Source organism: Cheilinus undulatus, linkage group 11, assembly GCF_018320785.1.
Source record: "Cheilinus undulatus linkage group 11, ASM1832078v1, whole genome shotgun sequence".
Classification (NCBI taxonomy): domain Eukaryota; kingdom Metazoa; phylum Chordata; class Actinopteri; order Labriformes; family Labridae; genus Cheilinus; species Cheilinus undulatus.
This window is the reverse complement of record NC_054875.1, coordinates 11,111,000-11,138,605: the sequence shown is the minus strand read 5'-3', so window position 1 is coordinate 11,138,605 and position 27,606 is coordinate 11,111,000. Positions and strand designations below refer to the sequence as shown.

The window sequence follows — 27,606 nt, the reverse complement described above, 5'->3', positions numbered from 1 at the left end:
AAGCAGATCAGCTTCAGTGTTTTGCAGTAGCATGCCTTCGGGAGTATACAAGCTCTGAATTTAATTTGTCGTGTACATTTCATTTGAAAATGAGCCAATGGAAGTCATGAAAGAAGAAATGATGCTTTCTTCCTCTTACGCATGAAATGTTGAATTTATGAGCAATAAATTTAACTTTCTCCAGTCATCACAGTTAGAACTTAAGCTGCTGCAGCTGTATTTGGTATTGTTTTATTGCTAGAAGTGGCCAGTATGATCTTTAACATAGATATTGCAGTGTAACCCTGAATAATAAGTCAACCATCATCTTTTTGCTCTATTAGGCTAATTCCAAGCATTTAGCACTATCCTCTGCTCCTGCTGGGGTAAGAACAAGATACAAAATTGTATCTACTATAAATTTTGAAAAGATGAAATTCTGGAACCTTCACTTCGCAACCTGATTTTTAGTTGTTTGAAGTTAAGATCTGATAATATATACAACTCAAGAGCCATTCTCATTAGTCTCTTTGTGTAAGATCACAATGTTTCTTTACAATAACATCAGAAAAGAAAACCCTTGCATCACATGAATATTTAATGCTGCAGGGGGATGTTAAGTTTTTGTTATGTATAGTTAGCCTATGTGTTGTGTATAAGGATATAAATATGCACAAGAGATTAGCCAGGGAAAATGTACAACTGAGCATTAGGGCAAGGAGGCCAATGTTTTCTATTCAAATTAACATTAACATAGTTGCAAGAAAACCACAAGAATTTTACCATCTTTGTCTGATATTTAAGTGTGACAGCAGGATGGTAAGTTGAGTTTCTATTGTTAATTCATTTGAACTGTAAATTTTCACTGATGAGGGCAGTGGTATGGGTTCTTGGCTGACCGCTGAGGTCAGCCCTACATATGGCTCTGTCCTTATACTGACTGACTGACTTACTGACTGACTGACTGAGTAACTGAAGGGGTGACCCTACTTCCAAAGCCCTTACATAACAGAGTTGCTTTTTCTTGGCCTGAATGCTGTTGCTAATGGCTGCCTCCACTGTGGTGACTAGAGCCATACATACAGAGTTGCGCTATGGGCGGGGTTTAGGGGGACCGAAGGCCCTCTAATGGCTGCCTCCACTGCTCTAAATACTTCAGATATAGCTTTAGCCTCTGTTTCTCCAGAACTGGGCCACATTTCTGTATGTTAAAGAATAAAACAACCATATAAGCTTTTCATGTTGGGAAAGATGTTTTCACTCCTCTTCTGACCTGCTTTGCCATGCTCTGCCATGCGATTAGCTCTGAATTAATCACAGCAGCACTTTAGTCAAAACTGGACATTTCTTTATTAAAACAAGTGAAGACAGCAACACTAAAAGCTTTCTGTAACAGAAATGGTGTTTTTGCTCTTCTGCCAACCCGCTTCAGCGTGAGTGTGTGATAGTTAAAGGGGGAAAGTGTTTGTGCTTGCTGAACGTTAGCTCGGCCTTAGCCAGACCAACACAATTCTTTTTTTTTTTTTTTTTTTTTATTAAAGATTTATTTTTGGGCCTTTTCATGCCTTTATTTGATAGATACAGTGGATAGACTTGGAAACAGGGAAGAGAGTGGGGAGTGACATGCGGTAAAGGGCCACAGGCCGGATTCGAGCCTGGGCCGCCCGCGTACATGGGTAGCGCCTTAAACCACTCGACCATCTGTGCTCCAGACAAACACATTTCTTCATCACAGTTATCGTTAAGAGCAACACGAAAAGCTTTCTGTGACAGAAAACGATGTTTTGGCTCTCCTGCCACCTCACTTTGGCATGTGATAGTTACGGGGAAAGGGTTAGTTGTTGTAAACAGCCAATGAGTTGTTGTTTCCCAACTAAGGACTCTAGCAGGCCTGTCATTAACTGGGACTGAGCTGCAGCGGAGCTTTTGTCTGAACCAGACTAGGTGTCTAAATCCAAACAAGCAGAACACCGAAAGCTTTCTGTGACAGAAAAAATGTTCTCGCTCTACTTCCACTCTGTTTCGGTTTTGGCTTTCTGATTATGGTGGTGGGCTTGTCCTGTATTGTCCGCCGTTAGCCGTTAGCTTGGAAGACGCTGTAAGACCGCTGCAGTTTACTCCGACCTGGACCGCTGTTCTTCTTTAAACCAGAGCACAGAGCCACACCGACAGCTTGTCTTGTGCAGAGAATATACAGTATTTCGAGATTTGAAAGTCGTGCACAATCTCCAGGTTTTTAATTTTTCCATCATGATCTCCTGTCCCCCTGTCTCCTATTGTCCCTTTCTCTTTGATCGTTCGTGTGTCTTTAACGCAGCAGCATCGGCTGCTCTCCTCTCATCCTTGTCTGCTTTCATGCTGCATTAGAGTGACACACACAAGCGCAACGCTCACGCACACACCTACACGGAAACGCACACTAACATGTCGGTAGTGTAGACCTCAGGCTTCTGTCTGCTGAGGGCAAAAGTTTCAGAATAGCTCCTCACAAGCTTCTCTCTGACACCGGAGGATCGGTGCGTCAGCGCTGTGTGTGTGTGCTCCAACTGTGTTTCTCCCCCGTGAGCCAGGGGTGTGCATTAAAAAAATTTTAAAAAATAATAATTTGGTAAATATTCCCTTTATACTATATGTTTATGGGGAACAAATTAATGTTAAAATCTCCGCATTTGCGTTGTTAAGAGAATGCTACTTCAACGTTTAGCACATTTTAATTTGCAGGGAATATGATAAATGTGCTGTTTATAGATAACTAACAGATATAAAAAATGATTGGAACACTAAAGTAGAACTGCAGCGTAATTTTACACATATAAAAGACTCTTACACACCTGTCTGGGGAGAATTAGAAAAGTTCATGAAACCTGCTGCAGTTTTTACTTTATTTTAGAATAAACCTTTTATTAACAGTGTTTTATTGTTAGTATAAAATTACTACCATTAAAGACTTACATCTGACAAAAAACATTTAATCTCTAGTGACACTGTCTATCAGTGAAGTCTGACACGTCTCTGTAGTGTTTCATATCTACGCAGAGAAGAGCTTTATTAAGAGGAGAGGCAGAGAGAGAGAGAGGACAGCATGTAGCTATGTACATTTAAGTAGCCACAATAAATTCGGCTCAAAAAATAACAATAATGACAAAATCACTCTGCCAGTCAGGCATTTCAACAGGCATCCCAGATAGTTGCGGTCAGCCATATACTAGGTTTTTACTTAGTCTTGTTAAAAGAAAGCAGTAAATGTGATTTAAGTAGAAGCTAATGATTTTAGCAATGTTAGCAGCTGGCCTGCATACAAATATGTTTTATTTAACCAACATTAACTTTAGCTTCTGGTCTGCATATAAAGTAACAGTTGTTATTTCATTCACATAGTGGAGGTTGCATTGTGAGCATGTTGTGATAGGGAAAACTTGGGTTCATATACCCACTCACCAGCCACTTTATTAGGTACACCTTGCTAGTACCGGGTTTGACTCACTTTTGCCTTCAGAACTGCCTTAGTTCTTTTTGGCAAAGTTTCAACAACACTACTCAGAGATTTTGGTCCATATTGACATGATAGCATCACAGAGTTGCTTCAGATTTGTCGGCTGCACATCCATGATGTGAATCTCCCATTTCACCACATCCTAAAGGTGTTCTATACTGTGAACTCAATGTCATGTTCAAGTTAAACAGTTTGAGACCATTTGAGCTTTGTGACATGGTGCACTATCCTTCTGGAAGTAGCCATGGGTACACTGTGGTCATACAGGGATGGACATGATCAGCAACAATACTCAGGTAGGCTGTGGCATTTACACGATGCTCAACTGGTACTAAGCAGCCCAAGTGTGCAGATATCCCCCAGACTATTAAACCACCCCCAGCCTGAACCATTGATACAAGGCAGGATGGATCCATGCTTTCATGTTGTTTTTGCCAAACTCTGACACTACCATCTGACTGTTGCAGCTGAAATTGAGACACATCAGACCAGGCATTACTTTTCCAATCTTCTATTGGGCAATTTTGGTGAGCCAGTGCAAATTGTGGCCTCAGTTTCTGTTCTTAGCTGACAGGAGTGGCACCTGGTGTGGTCTTCTGCTGTAGCCCATCTGATTTAAGGTTCGATGTTTGATGTGCATCAAGAGATGGTATTTTGCATACCTTGGTTGTAATGAGTTGTTATTTGAGTTATTGTTGCCTTTCTATCATCTCAAACTAGTCTGCCCATTCTCCTCTGACATCAGCAAAGGAGCCTTTGTCTACACAAAGAGGTTGGCACAGATGACAGTTAATCGTGTATATGATTAACTAAGGCTAATGTTAAACATTAACTAGTATTGTTTGAAAATAAACAATGAAAACATCAGCTTTTTGTACTGTCAGTTGGTTTGCAAAATGCTATTATGACGTTTGAAAACTCAAATGGTACTGCAATTGTCTGTACTGGAAGTCTATGAAATGTTGTGAAGAAATCTCTGCACATCTGAATGTGACAGCTGCAACAAAGAAGTGTGAAACTAGAAAACAATGAGACAAAACTCTTGTACACTGTCCCAATTCAGCTGATATCTCAATTGGATCACAACGTTCAGGTCTATCAGACCTTAATCAGGTTATAGCAGTGTGTGTGGGAGCTTTAACTGTCTTGAAAATCTACAAATGATAGAAACTTTTTATAATATCACCAATGTCTTCAACGTTCACTCCAGAATTTTGTAACTTCATGTATGTCTAGCATAGATTCACAATGAAAATTGGAGCCATTTTGGCTCACAGTCGACCTTAATGCAGGGTAAGGTTTAATTCCCACTTTTTTCATAGGTAAACGAATAGGCTGAGAGTAGACCCAGTACATATTCATTAATGTACAAGCTTCTAGAATACAAGTCAGTGGCATTTGGTGCCATTTTTTGGCCACAAGTTTAAGACGTTATTTCTCTAGTCTCCATGGCAAGAAATGCACGAGACAAGTAATTTCAAAGAATTATTTTCTAAATGTTATAGTTTTTGATAGATGTTTTTAAACTAATGTTATTGTTTCAAATCAGTGAAATAACACACCTTGGGAGGAAACATCAGTTTGGACCGGCCATCATGCTTTTCTGTGTCTTGTAATCTAAAATCAAAATGATGACTGAAACAGTTTGCTTTTGGTTTCCAGTGTTACCTCTTCTCTTTTTCAATGGGGAGTTACAGGATTATTTTCCAGGAAGTAATTGTTTTCGTTAGCAGGCTATTAAAAGCATTTGATTGACTTAATAGCTGAAGGTCATCCATTATTTTATCCACTAGAAATATAATGAATTTATCAAGATATGGCAGCTTTCTGCTAGATTTCTGTACATTTTATAAGCAAAGTTGACCTATCAGGATAATTTTGTTAGACTCTGGAGCTCTCCCTGCAGCATTTTTGCAGTTATTTACACAGTCGGAGTTTACTAGCTAGGATGCATCAACTGACTTTGATGTGTAAAATATGTGAAGTTTGCCGTTAATTAAGGCATCTTTCACTGGTTGTACCTGCACCTTCACTGCCAGACACCTCATCCTTTGAAATAACATTATTTAAAGCTGCTTGACAAGAAGAGCTTGCCCTTCAGTAAACTGAAACACATTTTAATCTCCTGCTGAAACAATTTTAGGTCATGATGAGGTCTGCAACCTGTAACTTTGACAGCCCACTTCCTTTCGTTTACTACTCAAGCTAATCCCATTATGCATCCTGTCAGTGCACCTGCTGCACAACCCATTCAGTAAGGTCACACAGTAATAGTTCTTCATTTCCTTCATTTTGTTGCATATGCTTGAACGGTGACACATTATACCCCTTTTCCACCCTTTGACACAGCCCCCTGTAGTTTAAAAGAAGCATCTGTGCTGTGCTTTAAAAAAAATAATATGGATCAAGCACCAGAGGAGGTTTTTGACCCTGTATACACCTGCTCTTAACGGCCTTTTAAAGAACAGTTGGTGTGTGTTTCTATTGATGCAAATGTGGTCTTTTTCACCCCATCCCTCTCATCTGCAGTGTGCCAACACTCATAAATATGCATGCTTTAGTGCTGCCATATATGTTTAAACCTGTCCTTTATCACAATATGCCAATTTGATAACCATACTAAGTGAATGGAAAAAATGAAACAGCAAAGTTTGCAGAGCAAAAGCTAATTTTGCTTACCAAACCTTGTGAGCCAAACAAGTATGTATGCAGGCCAGCAACTAACATCGCTAACTCTGTGATCTTGTACTTAATGTGTGCAGGAACAAAAAACATAGTGCTATTTTTAGAATACTTAACACTGCCCATGCCAGTAGATGTTTAGGAGTTTAGTCGCCAGTCCTGCACTGTACTGCCTGGGGTCGATGACTCCGTCATGTGTAAAATATTTGGCACACACAGAGAATTTTTCCCAACTCTGGATGGGACATTTCCATTGAAAGGGAAGTTCAGCCTCTTCAGTATTGGTCTGGAGATATACTTGCTGTTTCACCTTGTGTTTGAACCTCAGGGGCACAGAGAGCTCAGGCTGTACCCAACGACCTGATGTGTGAGATGCAAACTAAAACATGGCCACACTCAAGGAGGCTACTATAATGTCAGTTCTGAGATTAGAACTCACTTTACAGTAACATCAACAATCAGTAGTATTGTCAGATATGCTTAGACTGAAGACCAGGTGTCAGAGCATGTTTGCATTTTGTTTCTTTAATATTTTCATCTGTGCATTGACATACCTTCCCAGTGTTTCAGTTGAATCAGTGAGCGTGCTAACTGGTGACTTTCAGTTGACTTTGTGCATAGATGTCAATGTTACAAGAACTGTTGAAAACATGGAGCCCTCCCAAATGTCCCTATGTTCATTATAATGTCAAAGTATATCATTAGATATGTATTTGTGGGCCATGGATGCACTCAGTTGAAAGTCATTAGTTTACACTGCCACTTGTTTAACTGTAACGTGGATCTTGTTTTCAATATTTTAACAAGTTAGAAAATTGACTCATCTAACAGAATTTTCCTATCAGCTGCTGTGAGGCTGGAGTGTGAAGTAAAGACACATGTTGGTCTCTGCAGCCAACAACAGAGCAGCTCTCTTGGTTGAGGCTACTCTGGCACAGGTGTGTCTTAACTACAGTCCAGGGGCCAGCTGCAGCTCCTGGTCCATTTTTAATCAGCCCACAACAAACTATGAGAATAAATTGACATCTCCTTGTGTTAGGACAGGGACAGGGGCTTTGTGCTTGACTGTGTTGTAGTTCTTAACTACAACTTCTGATTTACAAAGCATGTCTCACTAATTATGAAGTACCAGCACTCCTGTAAAGTTTAGCAGGTTTGTACAGTCTCTGTGCAGCAATGATTGGATATTTGTTTGTAATAACCATTTTTTTCTTTCATTTATAAGCCTACCATTGTGTTGGTTTTACAAACTTGAATAAAGATAAGGTGTATTAAAGTGGCCCGCTCATCCTTCTATATTTCTGTGTGCGGCCCTCATTGAAAAAAATTTTGGGTACTCCTGCTCTAGCAGTGTTTAACCTTGCAACTACAACAGTGATTGATCTTTGCAAAAGATTAGTTCAGAAACTGTGGGTGGGGATACCAGGTGAGGAGCAGGTATCTTTATAAATGCTCTCATGCACAGGCAGGCCATGAACAAAGGATTAAGTATGTTTATTTCACATTTTGTTGGTTAAACACTACCCCAGATACCCTAACATATGTTCAAAAATACTGAAAAAGAAAGTTGTTTTATATTTAATATGTGTCCTTTGGTGTTAAAGCCATTCTCTGCTTATCTAGTTGAGTCCTCCCCATCTTGTCTCTCACTGTTCTTTATCTCCCTGCTTTTTTTTGCAGAATAAATTGCCCCCCATCATGTTTGTATCTGTAAGAGCCTCTCCAATCAGTCTGTCACACAAACAAGTGTCACACCTGACTCCACCTGACTTGTTCTGAGAGCTCTGATCGTGCAGCTGTTGCACGTCTGCAGAATAGATTAGCATAAGATCCTGTTTGAAGCTCTTGTGCATCATTTGAACACATCACTCTTTATCTGTGATTATACTCAGCTGATAAAGATGTTACTTTATGCAGCTGAACCCTCAAATTTCCCTGAAGTCATCTACTCAGGAAGTGAGCTCATCTGGCAGAGGGTTCTGTTAACACCACCCATGCATTTTTTGTTTTGCAGCGTTTACACTGCATTTGCAAATGTTTGGCTGAGTCCACTGAGCTGTTAAAGCTAGAGATTTTTATGACAGCGGATACATTTCTGGAAAAGATGTCACAAGATAAAGTTATGTACAGTAACAGGGTCAATGCAGCACAGTGTCTGGCTCTCAGCAGCATCAGGAAATCCCCATACATTATTCGCCACAAACCCCAACACAATATCCTGCTTGTCTTACTTCTGCTTAGCTCTTAATTTTTTTTCTCCTTTAAAGGAATTTAGCAGAAAATCCCCCAAGAAGCAATAAGGATCTGCCGCAGTATACACTATGTATCTTCTCTTACCTTCAGGGTGCTCTCTATTCAGCCAGTGTACTGAATGTCCTCTTTATTTCAATAACCTTGATGTTAAGTATAAAACATGATTCCCTGACAACCTCCTCCTCTCTGCCCTTATTGACCTTTTTATTTCTCCCCCCCATAGTCAATTGCAATGCATCTCCCTTTCTTTCCCCACTCTTCTGTTGAGTCTCTCCCTTCCTCTCTCTCTCTCCCTCAGATCATTTTCATTCGCTTTGTTCAGTGCAGATTAAGGTCGCACGTTGATGAAGGCCTCCGGAGCCTCCGAGGTCCCGGGGCCCTCACAGTCTCATTTGCAGATATCTCACTCTGCATTTGTTCACTGCTCTTCTCAATTTACTTTCTATTTCTGTCTCTGAAGTCTGTCTGGATCACATCCAGCACACAGTTTTGGGAGGGGAAATGAGACTGCAGACCTAACAGCACGTATTTAGTTCAAAGTGTTACTAAAACATGACTTGTCAGGTCTTTTAAAAATCGTCTACTATTTTTAAAATGGCTTTAACAATTCTTATTACCCTTCTTAAAGTTACGCAAGATCGCATTACAGAGGATCAGTTTTAGTTACATTATAGGTAGTGGTTTATGTTGGAGTAAGTTTGTGTTATTGGTCCCTGTGGTAGGTTTTAACCTAATTTTTAACTTGAGGCTGATTGAGGAACAATGTTTTGAGCAAAAGTGGAGTCAGTGGTAGTCAGTGCAGAGCTGAAACCTGTTGTAGAAGTTGAGAAATTGCCACAGGATGTGGGTGGTAAAGTTGCCTCTGTCTGTGTGTGTGCCTTTCCTGGGTGACAGTAAAAACAAGACAAACTGCTTAAAGCAAGACGTGTGACATTTCCTTCTTAAGATAAATTTCAAAGTCTAACAGTGCAATAACTTTCAGCAGGGAGCACCCTGGTCATTTGCTTTCAGCACTATGTAACTTTGGCAGTGGGCTGTGTTTTTCTGGTGCTTATGTCTTTATAGCCCCCCCCCCCCCATCTAAGCCCATCTAGATACTTTTTGTTAAAATGCCTGAGGCAGAAGATGGATTGGGCCAAAAAAAAGTACAGAAGGGTGAAAAAGCAAGAAGCTGAACAAAACAATCTGATGTTAGAGTGCACATCCCTGCCTGTATTGTTGGTGATATGATGTGACATTAGACTGCATTGTCAAGAGTGTTATTATTGCCTCCTGTTAAGTAGCTTTAGCAGACCCTCATTGCTCCACTACATCCATTAAGTATTTAAATCTCCGCCCTGCAGATTTCATTTTCCCCCTTGTGAAGATATGTCTTCTGGGTCTTTTATTTGAATGCAAAAAAGAGGAAATAAACAGAAGTATGTTTTGTTTTGATCTGCTTTGACAACTGTGGGCCAAATAGTTGTGCCTCCATGTTGACACAAGTCAGAACCTAAAATTTCAAACACAGAGATGGATAATAAGACTGCACAACTATCTCGTATACTTGTATATGTATACTGATACTGTATATCAATAGATAAATGTATCCTCTGTCAACAACTTGTCTCTCATTTAGATTTTTGGATTAGTATTATACATTTGGAAACATACAAAACTATCTCAAACCATGGATAATAAATTGCTGACTTTAACCATCTTGTTTTTCAGTGCATATTTTTAGGGGGAGGTTATAGCATATTGCCCTCAGAGTCCTTCCTTGGGCACCAAAATGAATCCTTACATTTTGTCTCATTAAACTCCACTCCTTGCAGTATAAACACTTTTAACCTTAACATCCATGCAAGAGTAATATGAAAATGAATATTAAAGCAAGCATTAATGTATGCACAAATAGGACAAATTTTGTTGACCTATAGTTCAGAAATGGGCTGCATGATGGCTCGTTGGTTGGTGCTGTTGCCTCACAGCGAGAAAGTTCCTGGCTCGGATTCCAGTCACCTTTCTGTGATGAGACTGCATGTTCTCCATGCACATGCGTAGGTTCTCTCTGGGTACTACGTCTTCCCAAAGACATGCTCATCAGGCTAACTGGAGACTCTAAGGCCCTGTCCACATGGAGACGAAAATGATATATTGCCGTATGCATTTGCCAAGCCTGTACATGGTGCTGTATTGCTGCCATGGAAATGGCAGCAATACAGCGAAAAGAAGATCACAGAAAACTGACACAAACTTTCTTCTAGTTGCCCTTCTGGTTGTTCTCTGCGTTGGATATAAGAACATATGGCGTATGCAATGGTGGTAAAGGAGCATCAGATTTTGCTGTGAAAGCCATAATAAGCTCAGTGGCTTCTGCAGCACAAACACTCTGTAATCCGCCGTAGTTGTTTTGGTCAGACCCACACAGGTATCTTAAGAGAGCTACGCTATGTGGGACGTAATCGTTTCAAGAAAGATGCGGATGGTCGTCAACACGGAGACGAACAGTAGTAGTTTACAGATTTATGCACTCTGGGACCCGTTCTTTCAAACTTCAAATTTTTCAAATGCATTCAACTCCATCCAACCCACCATACTCAAAGACAAGCTCACGGAGATGGGAGTTGATCCTTCTTGTGTTTCTAGGATCACAGATTACCTGACAGGAAGGCCACAGTTTGTCAGGCTGGGGAACTGTGTTTCTGGGACATTAATGAGCAGTACAGGGGCTCCACAAGGGACAGCACTGGCTCCATTCCTGTTCACACTGCATACATCAGACTTCAAATACAGCACTGAGTCCTGCCACATCCAGAAATACTCGGACGACACTGCTATCATGGCATGTATCAGAAATGGACAAGAAGCCGAATACAGGGATCTGATAAGTGCCTTCAGTGACTGGAATCACAAAAACTGCCTACTATTCAACACCTCAAAGACAAAGGAAATGATCATAGATTTCCGCAGATCCAAACCCGCCCCTCGGCCAGTGAACACTTGTGGCGTGGACGTTGAAGTGATGACATCGTTCAAATATTTAGGTGTGCACCTGGGTAATAAGTTTGACTGGTCTAAAAACATAGACTTCATCTACAAAAAGGGGCAGAGCCGCCTCTTTTGCCTGAGAAGACTCCGATCTGCAGTAAGATGCTGCAGATGTTTTATCAGTCTGTGGTGGCAAGTGTTCTGTTTTATGCTACAGTCTGCTGGGGAGGCAGTGTAAAACACAAGGATGCAAGAAAAAAAGCTGGCTGGTTGGAATCAAATTGAACTCATTGGAGGATGAGGTTGAGAGACGTGCACTGAGCAAGGTGGAGGCCATTCTGAGAAACATGGATCATCTACTTCATATCTCCCTCAGTGAGCAAACAAACAACGGTGGTGGATGGCTCCTATCCCTGCGCTGCAGGACAGAAAGATTTAGAAAATCTTTCATACCATCAGCTATTAGACTTTATAATTCTACAGTAAACAGATGAGAATCCCAGACGAGTGAATTTCCCTTCGGGGATGAATAAAGTTCTTGTATTGTATTGTATTGTATTGTAACGCCGTTTCCATGTGGATGAAACGCCAATACGACAAAAAACTTTTGCATATACTCCTGAATTCGTCTCCGTGTGGACGGGGCCTAAATTGCCCATAGATGTGAATGCAATTGCTTGTTGTCTCTGTCTGCCCTGTGATTGACAAGTGACCAGCTAGGATATAACCCCTCCATTTGCCCAGTGACAACTGGGACTGACTCCAGCCACTGTGACCCCAAATGGAATAAGTGGTCTAGATAATAGATGGATGGATGTAGTTCAAAATTATGACATTATTCTCCAAAGTTGTTTTTCCCAGGGTGGCAATAGCTTGGTGGTCTTGTCTGCGAACCCCTGTTGTAAATCCTCTCTCTCTTTCTCTTTCCAGTTTCTAGCTCTTTCGACCATTCTATCTAAATGGAGCTAAGAGTTAGAAAATTAGACTTGGAAAAAGTAGTTTTTCTCATTTAACTGCCAGTTTTTAATACTTTAAAACATTCAAGACTTGCATAGAATAACTTTATAAAGTTAAGAAATAAATGGAGCAGACACTGAGGTATGCTTGTTGTTTAGTCCCTAGTTTCATCCCAAAGGTTTGGATCTACCCCTCTGTAATTTTCTGTAATGGGCCTCTTTAATTCAGCTCCTTAGGCAGTTAAGCAACCATGTTTTAGACAGTCATTTTGTTTTGCATGCTTTTGGTTAATGAGCTCAATAGAGAAAGCAGAAAGCCTACTTTCTCCACCATTCTTTTCAGAGGTAATTTGCAGAAGCTGGCTATATATGTACATATGGAGCCAAATAGCTCAATTCATACCATTGTGGTCCAAACAGGCCAAAACATTGAGCCATACTTTTACAGCCATGCTAATCCAAAACAGTGAACCAGATAAAGTACCAAGCCTGATCACTCCTCAACTACATAATAGCTGAGCATGCCCTGAATCCCAGAAAAAGGCAAGATAATATTACTTGATTAAAATAGCAAACAAACAATAAACAAAAAGGAGCTAAAGCAAAAAAATGTTATTCCATGGCTGACCAGAAAATACATTTTCATCTAAAAGGAGCTGATCAAACATGTGTGGGAGATATTGCTGACTACATTTGTGCTTAAAGTAAGCTGCTGAGGAAGACTAATAAAGGATGTTTTCATCAATTGTCTGCTTGTAAACACTGGCTTTCATCAGACAAAATCAAATCCCATATAAACAGAGTGTACCTAAAATCTTACATAAGAATGAAAAGAAGGGGGATGTAACCACAGATAATGCTACATCATCACTATTGTCTGTCAGCGCTCCTCCAAAGCTTGGATTAAATGAAACCCATCAGTTAAATCATATGGGTGTGTTTTGACTCACATCAAATCAAACTTTCACTTTGCACTAGTGGCTCAAAGATGACCTCTTGGCCAGAGCTTTTTAATGCTCTCTCAATGTGCCAACTCTGCAGACATTATCTCTAAGCTAGCTACCAACAGAGCACAAACCTTGTGGTTGACTTTGGTGCGTTTGTCTGCCTCAGAGAAGACATAATAACCCACCACTAACTTTTTTGTTTTTCTTTATGTTTAGACAAATTATATAGGCTCCTCAAAATTGATCTCTGTGTTATTTCAGCAAACATAATCCATTTACATAACATATGATTCAGTTATGAAGGTCTTACTAAAGATTATGCTTCCCAGAGATACTGTGCCTAAAAATACTGTTTGGATCTTCAATAATCAAGATGGGATTTGCTGACAGATGTAAAAACAGAGACATTCAAATTTGCAATGGGCTTTGAATTACTGGCTTTTCTCCAAAGTAACAGCAGCTGAGGCTTGTGGGTAAAGTGTCCCATCTGCTATGAAACAAACTAGAAATAATAGATTTATATAATTATGACATCAACATGGATGTCTAGGATATGAGAGGCTAAACTGACATTAAGAAAATGGAAGAAGGTTCTACAAACTCCGGTTCTGTACACTGATCTGCAGAGTCAACCTATGATCAGTTGAATGCAGTATGAAGACAACTATAAAGATGTGCAAACTAGGGCTGTCAGAAGATTTTTTGATTGCAATTAATCCCTGAATTTCTATAATTTATTGCAATTAATTGAATCTGTTAAATCACATTTAAAAGTCCACTATTTTGCATTTTAAAATTTCTCTTCTGTCTAAGGGTCATCGACTTTCCTGTTTAAATACAGACCTGCTTTTATAAGTAAGGTTTAGATTATGACATGAACTTAACCGTGAAGTAGGAACTTGTGGATTGAAAAAGAAACATGGGTATAGTAAAGAAAACACACACATAATGTGTAGGTGACTTTTGACTTCTCCACTGGACTGTCTGTAAGTCTCTTAAAGTGAAATGAGATGGGGTGTTTAGTAGCAGTGGTGGGCTGACTCACTGTGGCTGCAGGGAGAAGTTGCAGCAGTTTAATCCAAGTGTGTTGAAAGGGACAATAAAGCATTTGATTAATTGTGATTTTAAAAAATTAGTGCATTTATGATAGATCTTAATCACGATCAATTAGTGGGATCAATGTTGACAGCCCTTGTGCAAACTGATCAACTTTGTTGTTTTCTTGGAAAAGACTTGGAAAAGTTGTGTAATGTTCAAAAAACACCTTCAACAGGTGAGCAGATGATTGGTAAAAAGGAGCATTCCTGAAAGGCTTTGTCAGACATACTGAAGTGTGCTATACATGAACTACAATGTAAAAGACTGCGTTGGATAAAAGTCTAACAGTTTCTGAACACAGATATTTAGAGATTTCACCATCAACAGTCCATAATATCATCAAAGATTCAGAGAATCTGGAGAAATCTCTGCACATAACGGGCAAAGACAAAAACCAACACTGAATGACTATGACCTTTGACCCCTCAGGTCGCTCCATCCACCATCACAGTACAATGCCAACACACATCATACTCCATTGTCAGTTAACACAGCACATCATTGCATCTACAAATAAGTTAAGACCCAACCATGCAAAGCAAAAACCATACCCCAAGCTCCTTTGAGATTGACTGACCAAAAGTTGAAAAGTGTGCTGTGGTCTGATGAGTCCACATTTCAAGTTGTTTTTGGAAATAATGGTGGTTGAGTCTGCCTGGTTAAAAAGGAAAAGGACCATCTGTATTTTTATCAACACATCCTAGTAGTGTGAAGATGTATTAGTGCCTATGATATGGGTAACTTTCACATCTTTAAAGGCACCATTCAATGGTACGTACAGGTTTGGATCAGTATGCACTTCCCATCCAGGTGTCTCTCTAAGGGGTGTCCCTGCTCATTTCAGCAAGACGATGCTAAGCCACATTCTACAACATTTTCAACAGTATGACTTGACAGGTAACGAGTGTAGGTACTAGACTGACCAGATCTGTCTCCCATTGAAAATGTATGCAATGGGATGGGTGGCCTAGGGGTTAGGTCATGCCCCATTTACACAGGCAACCCGGGTTCAAGTCCAGCCTGTGGCTTCTTTCCCACATGTCTTTCCTAACTTGCATACCCCTATTTCTGACTTTAGTGACTGTCCTACTCTCTAGATAAATGCATAACAAGCCTGATAATGCATCTTTTAAAACAAAATTGCATGGCACATTATGAAGCACAAACTACAACAACAGAAACCCAGCACTGCCAAGAGGAGAATTTGACTTTCAGTACTCAAACAATTAGTGTTTTCAGCCCCCAGATACTTGCAGAGTGTTGTCAGAAGAAAGATGATGTAACATAGTGATAAACAGGCTCGTGTTCCAACTTTTTTGGAACATGTTGCGGGCATCAGATTCATTCAGCAGATTGTTTGTGTTTTAAAATTTTGATAAAACAATGAACTTTAACAGCCTGATCATTAATATATTGCCTTTTTGCTGTTTTCTATTGAGTAGTTTGAAAAGTATTTGGGGTTTTGTGGTTCGTGCTTAACAATTCAAAGTGAATTCTTTGAACTTGTCAAAGCTTCTTCACAGCCACGAGAGGATCAAATAGCATTTTTCCCCAGGCTTGCGTGTTGGCTAATTCTCTAATAGAGTGACCTTTATGTGAGAAATTGGCAGAGTTTCCTTTTATGTGCAAATAACACTAATACGTTGAAAGCAACAGTGATAAATGCTTTAGTAACCTTAAGGTGACACCAAAATAAGAAATTACACCAAAATCTGCGGCCCTCCAAAGCCCATAAACTGCACTAGACAGTGACTATATCTGTCACATTTGACCTTTTGTTAATACTTTATTTCTTTGTGCAGTTTGTGTACAGAATTCACTGAAGTTATTTGATTTTGTATTGGACCATTACCTTTACAGACATCCCCGAACCCCCGACCTTAAGGCCATGAACGTCCTTCATTACTACTTTTACTCATCACCTCTAATCTCCCCCTCCCCCATCCTTCAACCTTCCTCACTCACATCCCATCATTCTGCCCTCTTACTGTCCGTTCTGTGCTCTGCCCCCCATCCCTGCTGTCCATCCTATTAAATCTCCCTTCTCTGGTGTCACTGTCTCTTTCTGTCTTGTCACCCTGGCCTCATTCGTCCTGTTCCTATGGCTCTCTCATTTTCTCATCCACGGTCTCAGTAAATCTCCCTTTCATGCCCTCTGTTGTCCTCTTGTAATTCATATCCTTCTCTTCTCTTACCGTTATCCTGTCCTCCCTCTCTTCCCTCTTCAGGCCAGCTCACCTATGGATCAGCATTCATATCAGCAACCCAGGGGATTCCTTGAACATATCGACCCTACTGACATCCCCACAGAGAGCGGCAGATCAACACTGATATCGATGCGTCGCACGCAGCTCTAAAGCAGTGAGGCCAAGGGGTCAGGAGTGAAGGGTTAGGGACTACAGAGCTGAGGTTAAAGGGTTCCAGGAGGGAGAGACAGAGGCTAGGAGAAGAACCAGGGATCAGGAAGGAAGGCCTCACTGACAGACGAGCGCCAAGGGGCCAAAAATGATGACATCACATGGAAAGCTGAGGAAGGAGAAAGGGAGTCTGGCAGAGTACGAATCACAGATGAAAGGTAAGATGTGTTTGGATTAATGTGCCTGTGTCTGTGAATGTCTGCACAAGCATTGTCATGATACCAGATTTTAAATGTCAGTAGGGAGACCTACTTATCAATACCTGTTCCGATTCATTAGCAGCAAAAGTATAAGTCCCAGGCACCCAAAACTGGGTAGTGTCTTGGTTCAAATGACCAAAAATTCCAGTCAATGTCCAGTCTAAATTCCAGGCAAAACTGTCTAAATTGCAAAAGTGCATTTGCATTGATATCAGTATGGAATCAGACAAAATTAATAGCAGTTTCAATACCATACCAAAAAAATTAGGTCCCAGGCGCATAGTAATGGGCAGTTTCTTTTTTAATTAAAAAAATGCTTTTAAACTCCTTAACACTGTCTAAATTGATCTTATGCTTTAAAGCTATGAACCTACTGTCATGATACCAGATCATCAAATTGTAATAATTCTGCTAACAGCATACCACAGCGACAAAAGTACAAGTTCTAGCCATCCAATATCTAGTAACCTTTTGTATTTATTTGCTAAAGTGTGTGCAAACTCTGCACGCACTATTAATTGCACAAATCGCTGGCAATGTAATGATATAGAATCTTTGTGTTTATATGTGTTGTTTGTACAAACTATTTTTCCTTTTTGCAGCTTTTGGTTAAAATGGTGCTGAAGATATGAAGGGTTTTTTTAAAGCTTCAGATGTAGGATTCATATGTAGACAGAGCCATCCAGTCATTATCAGTACCATTTATCACATTTAGGGTTGCAAAGAGCTAGAGCTATAGAGTACACCCTGGATTGGTCACCGGTCATTCTCAGGGCCGACGTGTAGAGAACCATTCACAATGAGACTGACACCTATGGTTAGTTTAGAGTGACTAGTTAATTTATCAGGCATATTTTTGGAGTGTGGGAGTAGGCCAGGGTACAGGGAGAAAACCATTGCATGCACTAGGAGCACTTGAAAACTCCACTCAGAAAGGCCCTGTCCGACCGTATGTAAACCAAGAACCTTTTTAGTGAAGTGCACCAATGCTAAGCACTGCACCACCATCCAGCTCTACCCAATTTTAATTGACCTATTCCTAGTGAACATAAAATCATTAATGTAATTGTTCACAGTGCTATCTTTTTGCTGACAAAAGCTTCAGGTTGAAAGTAAGTGAATAAATAATTATGATACTCTCAACCTTAAGTCACCAACCATTGTATGATTTTAAATTGATAGGACTCTTGTAAAAATCAAACAATATAAATACCTGTTTCAATGCAAGTTCTAGACATTGCATTTGTTTTTTTCTTGTTTCAGTTACCCAAAATGCAGTCAAATGCACAAATACACTAGCAGTGTTTTGGTATAGAAACAATTTTTGTGCTTTTGCTAAGCTGTTGCTCAATACCATGACTGGAGATCTGCCTGATTTCTCAACGCCACAGTGCCTTATGACACAATCAACCTTTTGTCATGATAACAGTGACAGCCAAATAATAAGTGTTTCAATACTGCAGTAACAAAAATACAATCCCAAGACATCTATTACTAGGTCATAATATACCAGTAATATAGGCAAACTTCTCCACAAGTAACAAAACATTGCCTACATGTTTTGTGCTCTCACTTTCACTCATGGCAGCTTAAGTGACTTAAGATCTGAAGTTTTTTTTAAGCCTCAGTACTTTTGGGTACTAGATTTCAAAGTTGATATTACTTGTGAAAACTGATTGATACAAATACCTATTCAAATACAACAGCAGCAAAAATCAAGTCCAAGGCACCCAGTGTTGGATGATTACTTGCTCTTTAATAACAATAAATGTAAGGAAACTTCTGCGCACTGTCACAAAAGATATCATCATACACTATATTAACAAAAGTATTCACTCACCCACCCAAATAATTGAGATCAGGTGTTTCAATCCCTTCCATGGCCACAGGTGTATGAAATCAAGCACCCAGGCATGCAGACTGTTTCTACAAACATTTGTGAAAGAATGGGTTACTCTCAGGAGCTCAGTGAATTCCGGCGTGGTACTGTGATAGGATGCCACCTGTGCAAAAAGTCCAGTCGTGAAATTTCCTAACTCCTAAATATTCCACAGTCAACTATCAGTGGTATTATAACAAAGTGGAAGCGACTGGGAATGACAGCAACTCAACCAGGAAGTGGTAGGCCATGTAAAAAGATAGAGTGGGGTCAGCGGATGCTGAGGCACATAGTGCACAGAGGTTGCCCACTTTCTGCAGAATCAATCACTACAGACCTCCAAACTTCATGTGACCTTCAGATTAGCTCAAGAACAGTGTGTAGAGAGATTCATGGAATGGGTTTCCATGGCCGAACAGCTGCATCCAAGCCATACATCACCAAGTGCAATGCAAAGCGTCAGATGCAGTGGTGTAAAGCACGCCACCATTGGACTCTAGAGCAGTGGAGACGCATTCTCTGGAGTGACAAATCATGCTTCTCCATCTGGCAATCTGATGGACAAGTCTGGGTTTGGCGGTTGCCAGGAGAGCAGTACTTGTCTGACTGCATTGTGTCAAGTGTAAAGTTTGGTAAAGGGGGAATTATGGCGTGAGGTGGTTTTTCAGGAGCTGGGCTTGGCCCCTTAGTTCCAGTGAAAAGAATTCTGAATGCTTCAGCATACCAAGAGATTTTGGACAATTCCATGCTCCAAACTTTATGGGAACAGTTTGGGGATGGCCCCTTCCTGTTCCAACATGACTGTGCACCAGTGCACAAAGCAAGGTCCATAAAGACATTGGTGTGGATGAACTTGACTGGCCTGCACAGAGTCCTGACCTCAACCTGATAGAACACCTTTGGGATGAATGAGAGCGGAGACTGAGAGCCAGACCTTCTCGTCTAACATCAGTGTGTGACCTCACAAATGCACCTCTGGAAGAATGGTCAAAAATTCTCATGAACACACTCCTAAACCTTGTGGAAAGCCTTCCCAGAAGAGTTGAAGCTGTTATAGCAGCAAGGGTGACCAACGTCATATTACACCCTATGGATTAAGAATGGGATGTCACTTAAGTTCATATGCGAGTCAAGGCAGGTGAGCAAATACCTTCAGTAAAATAGTGTATCACCATTTAGTACTGACATGTTGCCCTGCATTTCTGTAGTTTAGATCGTGTGCTGTTGTTATGCATAGAGATATTGAACTATAAGGGACCAAAACTGCTCCTTTATCAGGCTGTGAGCACATTTGATTCTGCTGTAAAAATAGGACTTTTACTGTGGGGCCAAATGAAGATTTTTTTGGCGTTGGGAGCCAGCATCAAGTGGACACTGCAGATTTTTGCACTTCAGATTTGGCTTCATTATTCAACACCAGGTTGCTGCTTGGTCACAGCTCATTCTTACTCCATCTAATACAAATACTTTGACACTTTTAGATGCCATTGATCATTTGAAAGACAAAGATTGGGAAAAAACAATGACCTAGCGCTTAGGTCTTAACCTATGCACATATGCTGTCGGCCTTCAAGCAGAAGGCCAGGTTCAAATCTGATCTGCAGCTCCTCTTCTGTATGACATTCCCCACCCTCTTCACTCCCTTATTTCCAACTATATCTACTGTCCTCTCTAGTAAAGGCATGAAATATCCCAAATGAACGTTTTTACAAAGAATAACAGAGATGCACTGTTTCAAAACACACAGAATCAAAAAAGCAACAAAGTATCACCAAGTTTGACAACCTCAGTCTGCACCCCTTATTGCTCTTCTGTTTGTGCATGTGCACTTACCTGCATGCATGAATGCATATGAGGCAGCACATGTGCATCCATGCATGAATATGTGCAGTTGCTCTGCAGTCATCCAGACACAGACTCTCAGTGAACCTAGCTCTGCTGCTTTCATGGATGAACGTTTATGCTCTCAACACATCCCATTATCAGCAGTGACTTTCAGACACTGATTCCTGTGTGCTTGTATCTGCTTGTTGTGTTATATTGTGTTTCTTTTGTTTGTTTTAGTGAAGCGAGATGCCCCTGTCTAAGCCTGTTATGTCTTTCTGTGCACCCGTCTTGATCAGGATTCCTTGTAGAAGTGTTACTGTTTCTAAAGAAGAAATATAAACGAGAAAAAGATGGCATGGCATGTTAGGTCTGAATATAAGTGTTTCATTATTGATCAATCTGATGCCTATTTTATTCAGTGATGTTTTTTTATTCTAAACAATACTCCAAAAAAGATCATCAAAAATTCAGATGGCCCAAACTGATGTCTTTCCAAATAGATTTTTTTTCCAAAACAAACTTTTCAAACCCTAAAACTCTTTACTGATTATCATGAAAGAAAAATAAATCTGTAAATCCCTACATGGGGAACACTAGAGTTTGCAATTGTTTGACATATTTGCTTAAAAAAATGTCTAAAACAACAAATGTTCAAAATATGCGGCAATTAGATACGTGTCATTTGACCAGTATATGAATTGTTGCAGTTATTATGTATGAAAAAATGTAAAGAGAGTCCTCTCTAACAAATTAGAATCATTAAAATGCCCATTATTTCTGTTGAATTTATTCACGTGACAACAGCGGTGTGTACGTGATCTTCATGTTGTGTCTCTGAGGATGCATGCCGGGGCTGGGTAGCACTCTGTACTGTACTACAAGGATGTATTTATAGCCAGTATTAGTGATGCTGTCTCCTCACATCCAGTCAGCCTCAGGCTGTGTACTCACACAGAGACAGAGAAAAGGAGTAAAAAGAGGGGAATGAGGGAGCTGGCTGACCAGGGGTTGGAGGGATGAAGAAGGGTAGAAAGCACAGAGAGAGGGGAGAGCAGGTGAGAGTGGAAGAGAGGGAGAAAAAAGAGAAGGGGAACTTATTTGAGAGCATGATGTTTGTATTAGCCTTTTCAAACCAAAGTGCAGCATTGGGCCAAGTCACTGCTGGCTTAGCTGGGTTTGCTTAAAAGCTCATGTGTATAATATGAGGTTAGGTTGGGGTTATCACATGTGGGCTCTGTGTGATTTTCAGTATCCTGCTGTTAATTTACTCAGCTCAGCTTTACAAATCAGCATTTTTGTTCCTGCATTATCGGTGTAAATAGGAAGATTATTCAGGGAATTATCATAACATGTCATAACCTCTCTGGTATGATATTTTCTCATTAATTAGATTATTGTGAGAATGAACTTTTTAAATGGAACAGAGGATGTTCACAAACACTATCACATGTATAGAACTAAAGCAATTAAAGTGCTGATGATTAAAGGTGATGTTTCACACACACTGATGCTGTGCTTGGGTGGTAGAGATGGCCCCCCAGTCCTGCTTCTTTCTGTATGTTAATTTTTTTCTCGCTCTTGTGACAGTATTCATCAACTGTACATTTTATAAAAATGCTTAAATAACATCACTTGTAACTGGGGAGCTGCATGTGTCAAGGTTGTTTTTTTTTTTTTTTAACGATGTAGGGTATTGCAGTCAGCATCCGTAAGTGCAGAAGTGCAGAATGATATTTGGAGCAACAAAGTACATAAAATGCTAAAACGATAGCATATCAAGCTTTGTATTTAATATGAGACAATGCACCTTAATTGGTGAATTTACCATAGGGATGTATTAGTGCATATCTCTAGTGCACCTAAATGGTGACTACAGTGCATTCAGTTGTTTCTGCAAAGGTGCCGAATATTTGATTTGCAAAATTTTCAAAAATTCTGTTTTCCCATCTTTATATTGGGTTCTGAGAGATTAATGTGAGTAATTTTTTTTCACTGTAGTATCAGGCTGCAACATAACATTTTAAAATGTGAAGGGGGTCTGAATAATTTCTGAATGTACTGTAAATAAGAAAGAAAAGGAAAAACAGTCAGTAAATATACTTGATGGCTTGAAATATACCTGGGCGCCCCACCCAAATAACGTCTTTGTGTTGAACAAAACTTGAAAAAGGCATATCATACCCACCTTTTAATACAGACTCCCATGGTTGAATTAACATGTCTGTGCTATGCTTTGGACAAAATATATGGATCAAGGTTATAAACCAGCTCTACACAACTTTTCTCATAACAGTCTGTTATGGTGTGTGTCACTTTAAATGCAAGCGAGCTCCTTCTCACCCTGCTTCCTCTCCTGTGGGGTGTTCTGCCGAGAGTTCAGCTGTGCACTTCCATGGCTGTGGGTGGAGATATCAGGTGAAGGGCAGGTATTACTGTGTTGACTCATTGTGATGTCCCACTGGGCACAGATTCAGAACAGACCAGCAGATATTATGTTTTCAGGCACAGGAGTACATGAACAAAAGACTGTGTTGGCTTTCTTTCACATGTTTGGGTCAGCAGATATTGCAGATACCCAAAAATATGTGCAAAAATGATTAAAAAGTGGGTTTTATGATATATATATATTGCCATATTTATTCAGTAAAACAGATGCCTGTATTGCTTTATTTAGGTCATGTGAAGGTGGGGGTTGCTAGAACCAATCCCAGCAGCCACTGTGTGATAGGCATGGTTCAACACTGGACTGGTCACCAGTCAGTAACAAGGCTGATGTGTTGAGACGAGCAAGCGCTCTCGTTCTCACATCTGTGAACACTTTAGATCAGTGGTGCACAACTGATAGGACCTAAAAGTGGGCTGCAGGGCTGTTTTCAGTCTGGTGTAAATATGTGTGTGGAAGTATATGGAAACCCTAAGCGGAAATACATCCGTATATTTTATTTTTTCCCATTCTGTTGTCCTAAGTATAAATTGATTGTTTTCTCAAAATGTTGACATATTTATTTTATTATCTTGGAACAGCAGTGCTTTTTTAAAATCATAATAATGTGTTAGTTCCTTAAGATCCCAAGAAAACCCAAATTTACTCACCTTGCAAAGCAGATGGATACGCCTTGTTTTTCACTGGCGAATCCATCTTGCAAAGCTCCCATCTGAACCGTTTGGGCCCGGTTAGAAAGTGACAGGACCAATCAGCGACGAGGGGCAATACTTTCAGGCGCAGCAGAGTCGTGACGTAAACAAGCAGCAGCAAGAGCTGGTGCACTTATGGAGGAAGAGATTAGCGTGGATGCTGCAAAGCGCCAGTTTTATCAGAACTTGACAGCATTTCTTCATTAAAAGAAGAACAAAGAACAGCAGTGAGTTGTTTTCTTTTCAAAAACGACAAAAGTTGAGTACTTTCATGTCTGTAGTTGCCATGGTTTGCATTATTCATCAGTAGCTGCGCACACGCAGCTTGATAGCAGCTAGGTCACGTGTTTTGTTGTTCTGATTGGCCCATAGAGATGTGACAGACAGAACGTTCACCCAATCATACACCAAGTTTTTTTCAAAGCCTCTGCCTTTTCTCAAACGTTTCCTATTGAAGCTTTTCCCAGATGGATGTGTGAAACACATCCATCTGGTGTGTCAGGTTACAAATTTACATGATAAAACTGCAAACCTACCAAACTAAAATGAACACATGATGTGTACCCAGGGCATAAATGTGTTAGTCTTGTTTTGTCTCTTAGTTCTATTGTATATTTTGTTCAACCAAAGATATGTGCTAAAACATTTTTCATAGCATTAAACTGTATAGTTAAAAAATAGTCAGAAATTTGGGTTTCAGTTCCAGTATGGACCGTTCTAGAGCCACTGTTTTAGAGTCACTAATTTACCTAATGAGCATGTCTTTGATCTGTGGCCATACTGTAAGCTACATGCTTACGTATGCAAGCATGCAACTGTAGATAGGAGCAGGTGTGATGTGCATGAGTAATTCTTAATGAAATATTTATTTTCAGTAATACACATACATTAAAGGCATAATCCCTCTTGTATAGACGTGTGTTTGTTCATGCATTACAATACAGAAGTACATAAATGTATGACCAACGCAGTCATGAGTGCTTATAGATGTATCCATGCATTTTATAAAGGATTAATAATGAACAAACACTACGTTTTATCTTTTAATCCACTTCAGACCATATGGACTAATCCATATGCTGCTGCCTAATACTTGCTTCAATAAAAAGAGTAAGACTTTATGACAAGTGCTGACCTATTTTGTTTTTAGATTTATGATTTTGTGGCTGTAAGTGATAGATCTGGTTTGAGGCTCCTTTCCTGCATTTAATCCCTCACTCTCTCTCCCCAAATCCAGCTATATCCACTGTCCTGTCTAAATAAAAGGCATAAAAGGAAAAAAAAAAACATAAAAATAGATGAATAAATGTCTCAAAGTTTAAAACTCATTGTCACTCTGCCACATATTTAAATGCATCAGAATATTACAGTGACAAAAACCAAGAGTCACAGTCTTTTAGTTGGGTAAGTTGCACAAAAGCTTAGCCAGCTGACTGAAAAGTTGATAAACCATGTTGGATTGAGTATTTAGGATTTCAGAAACTGAGATAAGAAAGATGAAGGAAGATAAGGGAGGATTCCTGAAGTTAGCGAGGATTTTCTGTGATACGAAATTTGGAAAATCTTATCTCAGGCTCCTCTTATCAGAACTTAAGGCAGATAAGATAGGACGTTTTCACTGCCTCAGGGTTGTAAACATGTCCTGGCTTAAATCCAATTTTTTATCTCTGTCTGTCTATCGTGTTTGTGTATGTGTGTCAGACCTGCGGGCTCAGCTGACGGACCAGATAAAGATTTTAGACTCTCAGGTGGAGGTGAAACAGCAACAGCTCTCAGACCTCTCTGAGTTTCTCCGGCGTCGAGGTGACATTGAAGCTGAATATGCACGTGCCCTCGACAAACTCACTGAAAGATTCACCCACAAGACGAAAAAGTAAGCATGTGTGTTTGCAGCATTTAAACTTGTGTGTATCATTTCAATTTCTTTAGTGATTCTGAAGGGTTTTTTATTCATATCTCAGCTAGGATGTCTGTTTTTCTCCAGGAAGGAACAGTGGGGTCAGTCTGTGTGTCAGGTCTGGTCTGTCTTGCTGACTCAGACTCGTCTGGAGAGCAGGGAGCATGCAGCACTGGGCGACACCTGCTGCAACACACTCACACAGCGACTGGCACACAGTACAGAGGACACACACCGCCTGCACAAACGGGTGAGTGGATGTTTGGTGTAAGGTCACACGCATGCAAAGTGGAAACACTAAAAGCATGCAATCCATTCAGCTAAAGGTGCAGGGCAAATGTTATCACTGTAAGGCCATCGCCTTTAGGGTGCAAGTAATCAATTCAGATCCTTGTCTTATTTTGAAGGTCACCAGCCCTTTCTTTGATGGCCATCTTCTCTTATGTTGCATAGTTTTACAGATTCTTTCTAGGTCTGCACCCAACTCAGAATTTTGCTTGTCCAATTATTTTTTTATTGTTTACTACACAGCTTAGGGCCCTATCATACACCTGGCAAAAAGCAGCTTTGCATTCAGTACAGATATCATTCCTATTCTCCACCTGACACAGTTGTCATTTTTACACCCAAGCACTCATGCTGTGTGAATAGCAAATGAACTTGCATCCCTGTTGCATTTGCATTAAATAAGGTTTGGTCAGGCGCAAAGCTGGCACGTTCCTATCTTAAGGATGCAGAAAACAACAGTGATTGAAGTAGGAGTTAGAATCTGGTCTAAATTCTCAGTGGTCAGTGCTTTCCTGATATTTAGAGGATGCTTTGGAAAGATGGACATAAATCAGTCAATACACAATGCTCTTCCACTGAGCCTGTTTCACTCCCAGGATGCACACCAGTACACACCACACTGCAATATCAGGGCATTTTCTGATACAGAGTGTTTAATATGTCAAAGGGCTGAAAGAAAGTACTGGTTTCTGTTTCTGTTTGCTTACAAGCTCTCCTCTCTGTGTGCTCACTCCAATATGTACATTCTGTCTGATAAATGCAGATTTTTTTGAAGATTTGACTAGAAATGTGTAGATGCATCAGTATGACATTGGTTGTTTGCAATCATGTGATCATTGGGGAGGCAGGAAGTGGGAGACAGCCATTAGGACTGAATGGGAATGAAAGAAAGTTAGTATTTAACAGCTCTAAATGAACTTTCACACTTTTTTTACAAAACAGTCCTATATTTTAACCAGTTTACCTGGCATAGAGGTGATCAGTATAGCAAATCAGTCAGTCCTGCAGACCTCCTATCTTCCAGCTCTATCTCTCCAGATGAAGGGAGGCTTGTGCTGAACTAATAAGAATTTTCTGGGGTTTTTTTCTCATAAATTTCCAACTTTTTAAAATCTGAAATTCTCGGTTTGTTTTCTTGTAAATATACAACTTTATGACTTTAAAACACCCACAGACACACACAAATTGGTCTTTTTGCTCAAACATTAATGGATTCTCTTTATTTTTTTATCTTTTAGGTTGGCTCTAATACACAATCATACATTATGTTCTAATGATGATTTTTAAGAAAAACATGCACAACTAAACTACTAAACTGGACTGCTTTGTGGAAACGTAGCCTACCATAAACTCATCCAGGCTTTAGATAGAGGCTTTCTAAATTCATGCCAGCTGTCATTTCTCTGTGATATTTTTTAAACTTCTTTTTTTTTTGCCTGAGTATTTCACTACTTTCGGGACACAAAAGTAGCGTAAGAATCAAGAATATTTTTGTTTTCGCACTTTGAATGCTTGGCATAGTCATAAACAGCACAACACATGGCCTTTTGGTAGTATTTCTCAATAAAGAAATCACTTCTTACCC

The 27,606-nt window shown here is 40.0% G+C and overlaps 1 protein-coding gene across 2 annotated transcripts in view; it reads left to right on the top strand.

Annotated features, from left to right (window-relative positions):
* The window catches only part of arhgap4b (Rho GTPase activating protein 4b), an 80,872-nt gene that overhangs the window by 6,687 nt on the left and 46,579 nt on the right, over positions 1–27,606 (top strand). For both annotated transcript variants that reach the window (XM_041799014.1, XM_041799013.1), the window contains exons 2-4: positions 16,607–16,953; positions 25,538–25,709; positions 25,821–25,983. In XM_041799014.1, the coding sequence (XP_041654948.1) occupies positions 16,884–16,953; positions 25,538–25,709; positions 25,821–25,983 (405 nt within the window). In that variant the 5' untranslated portion in view covers positions 16,607–16,883. The remainder of the gene's footprint in view (positions 1–16,606; positions 16,954–25,537; positions 25,710–25,820; positions 25,984–27,606) is intronic.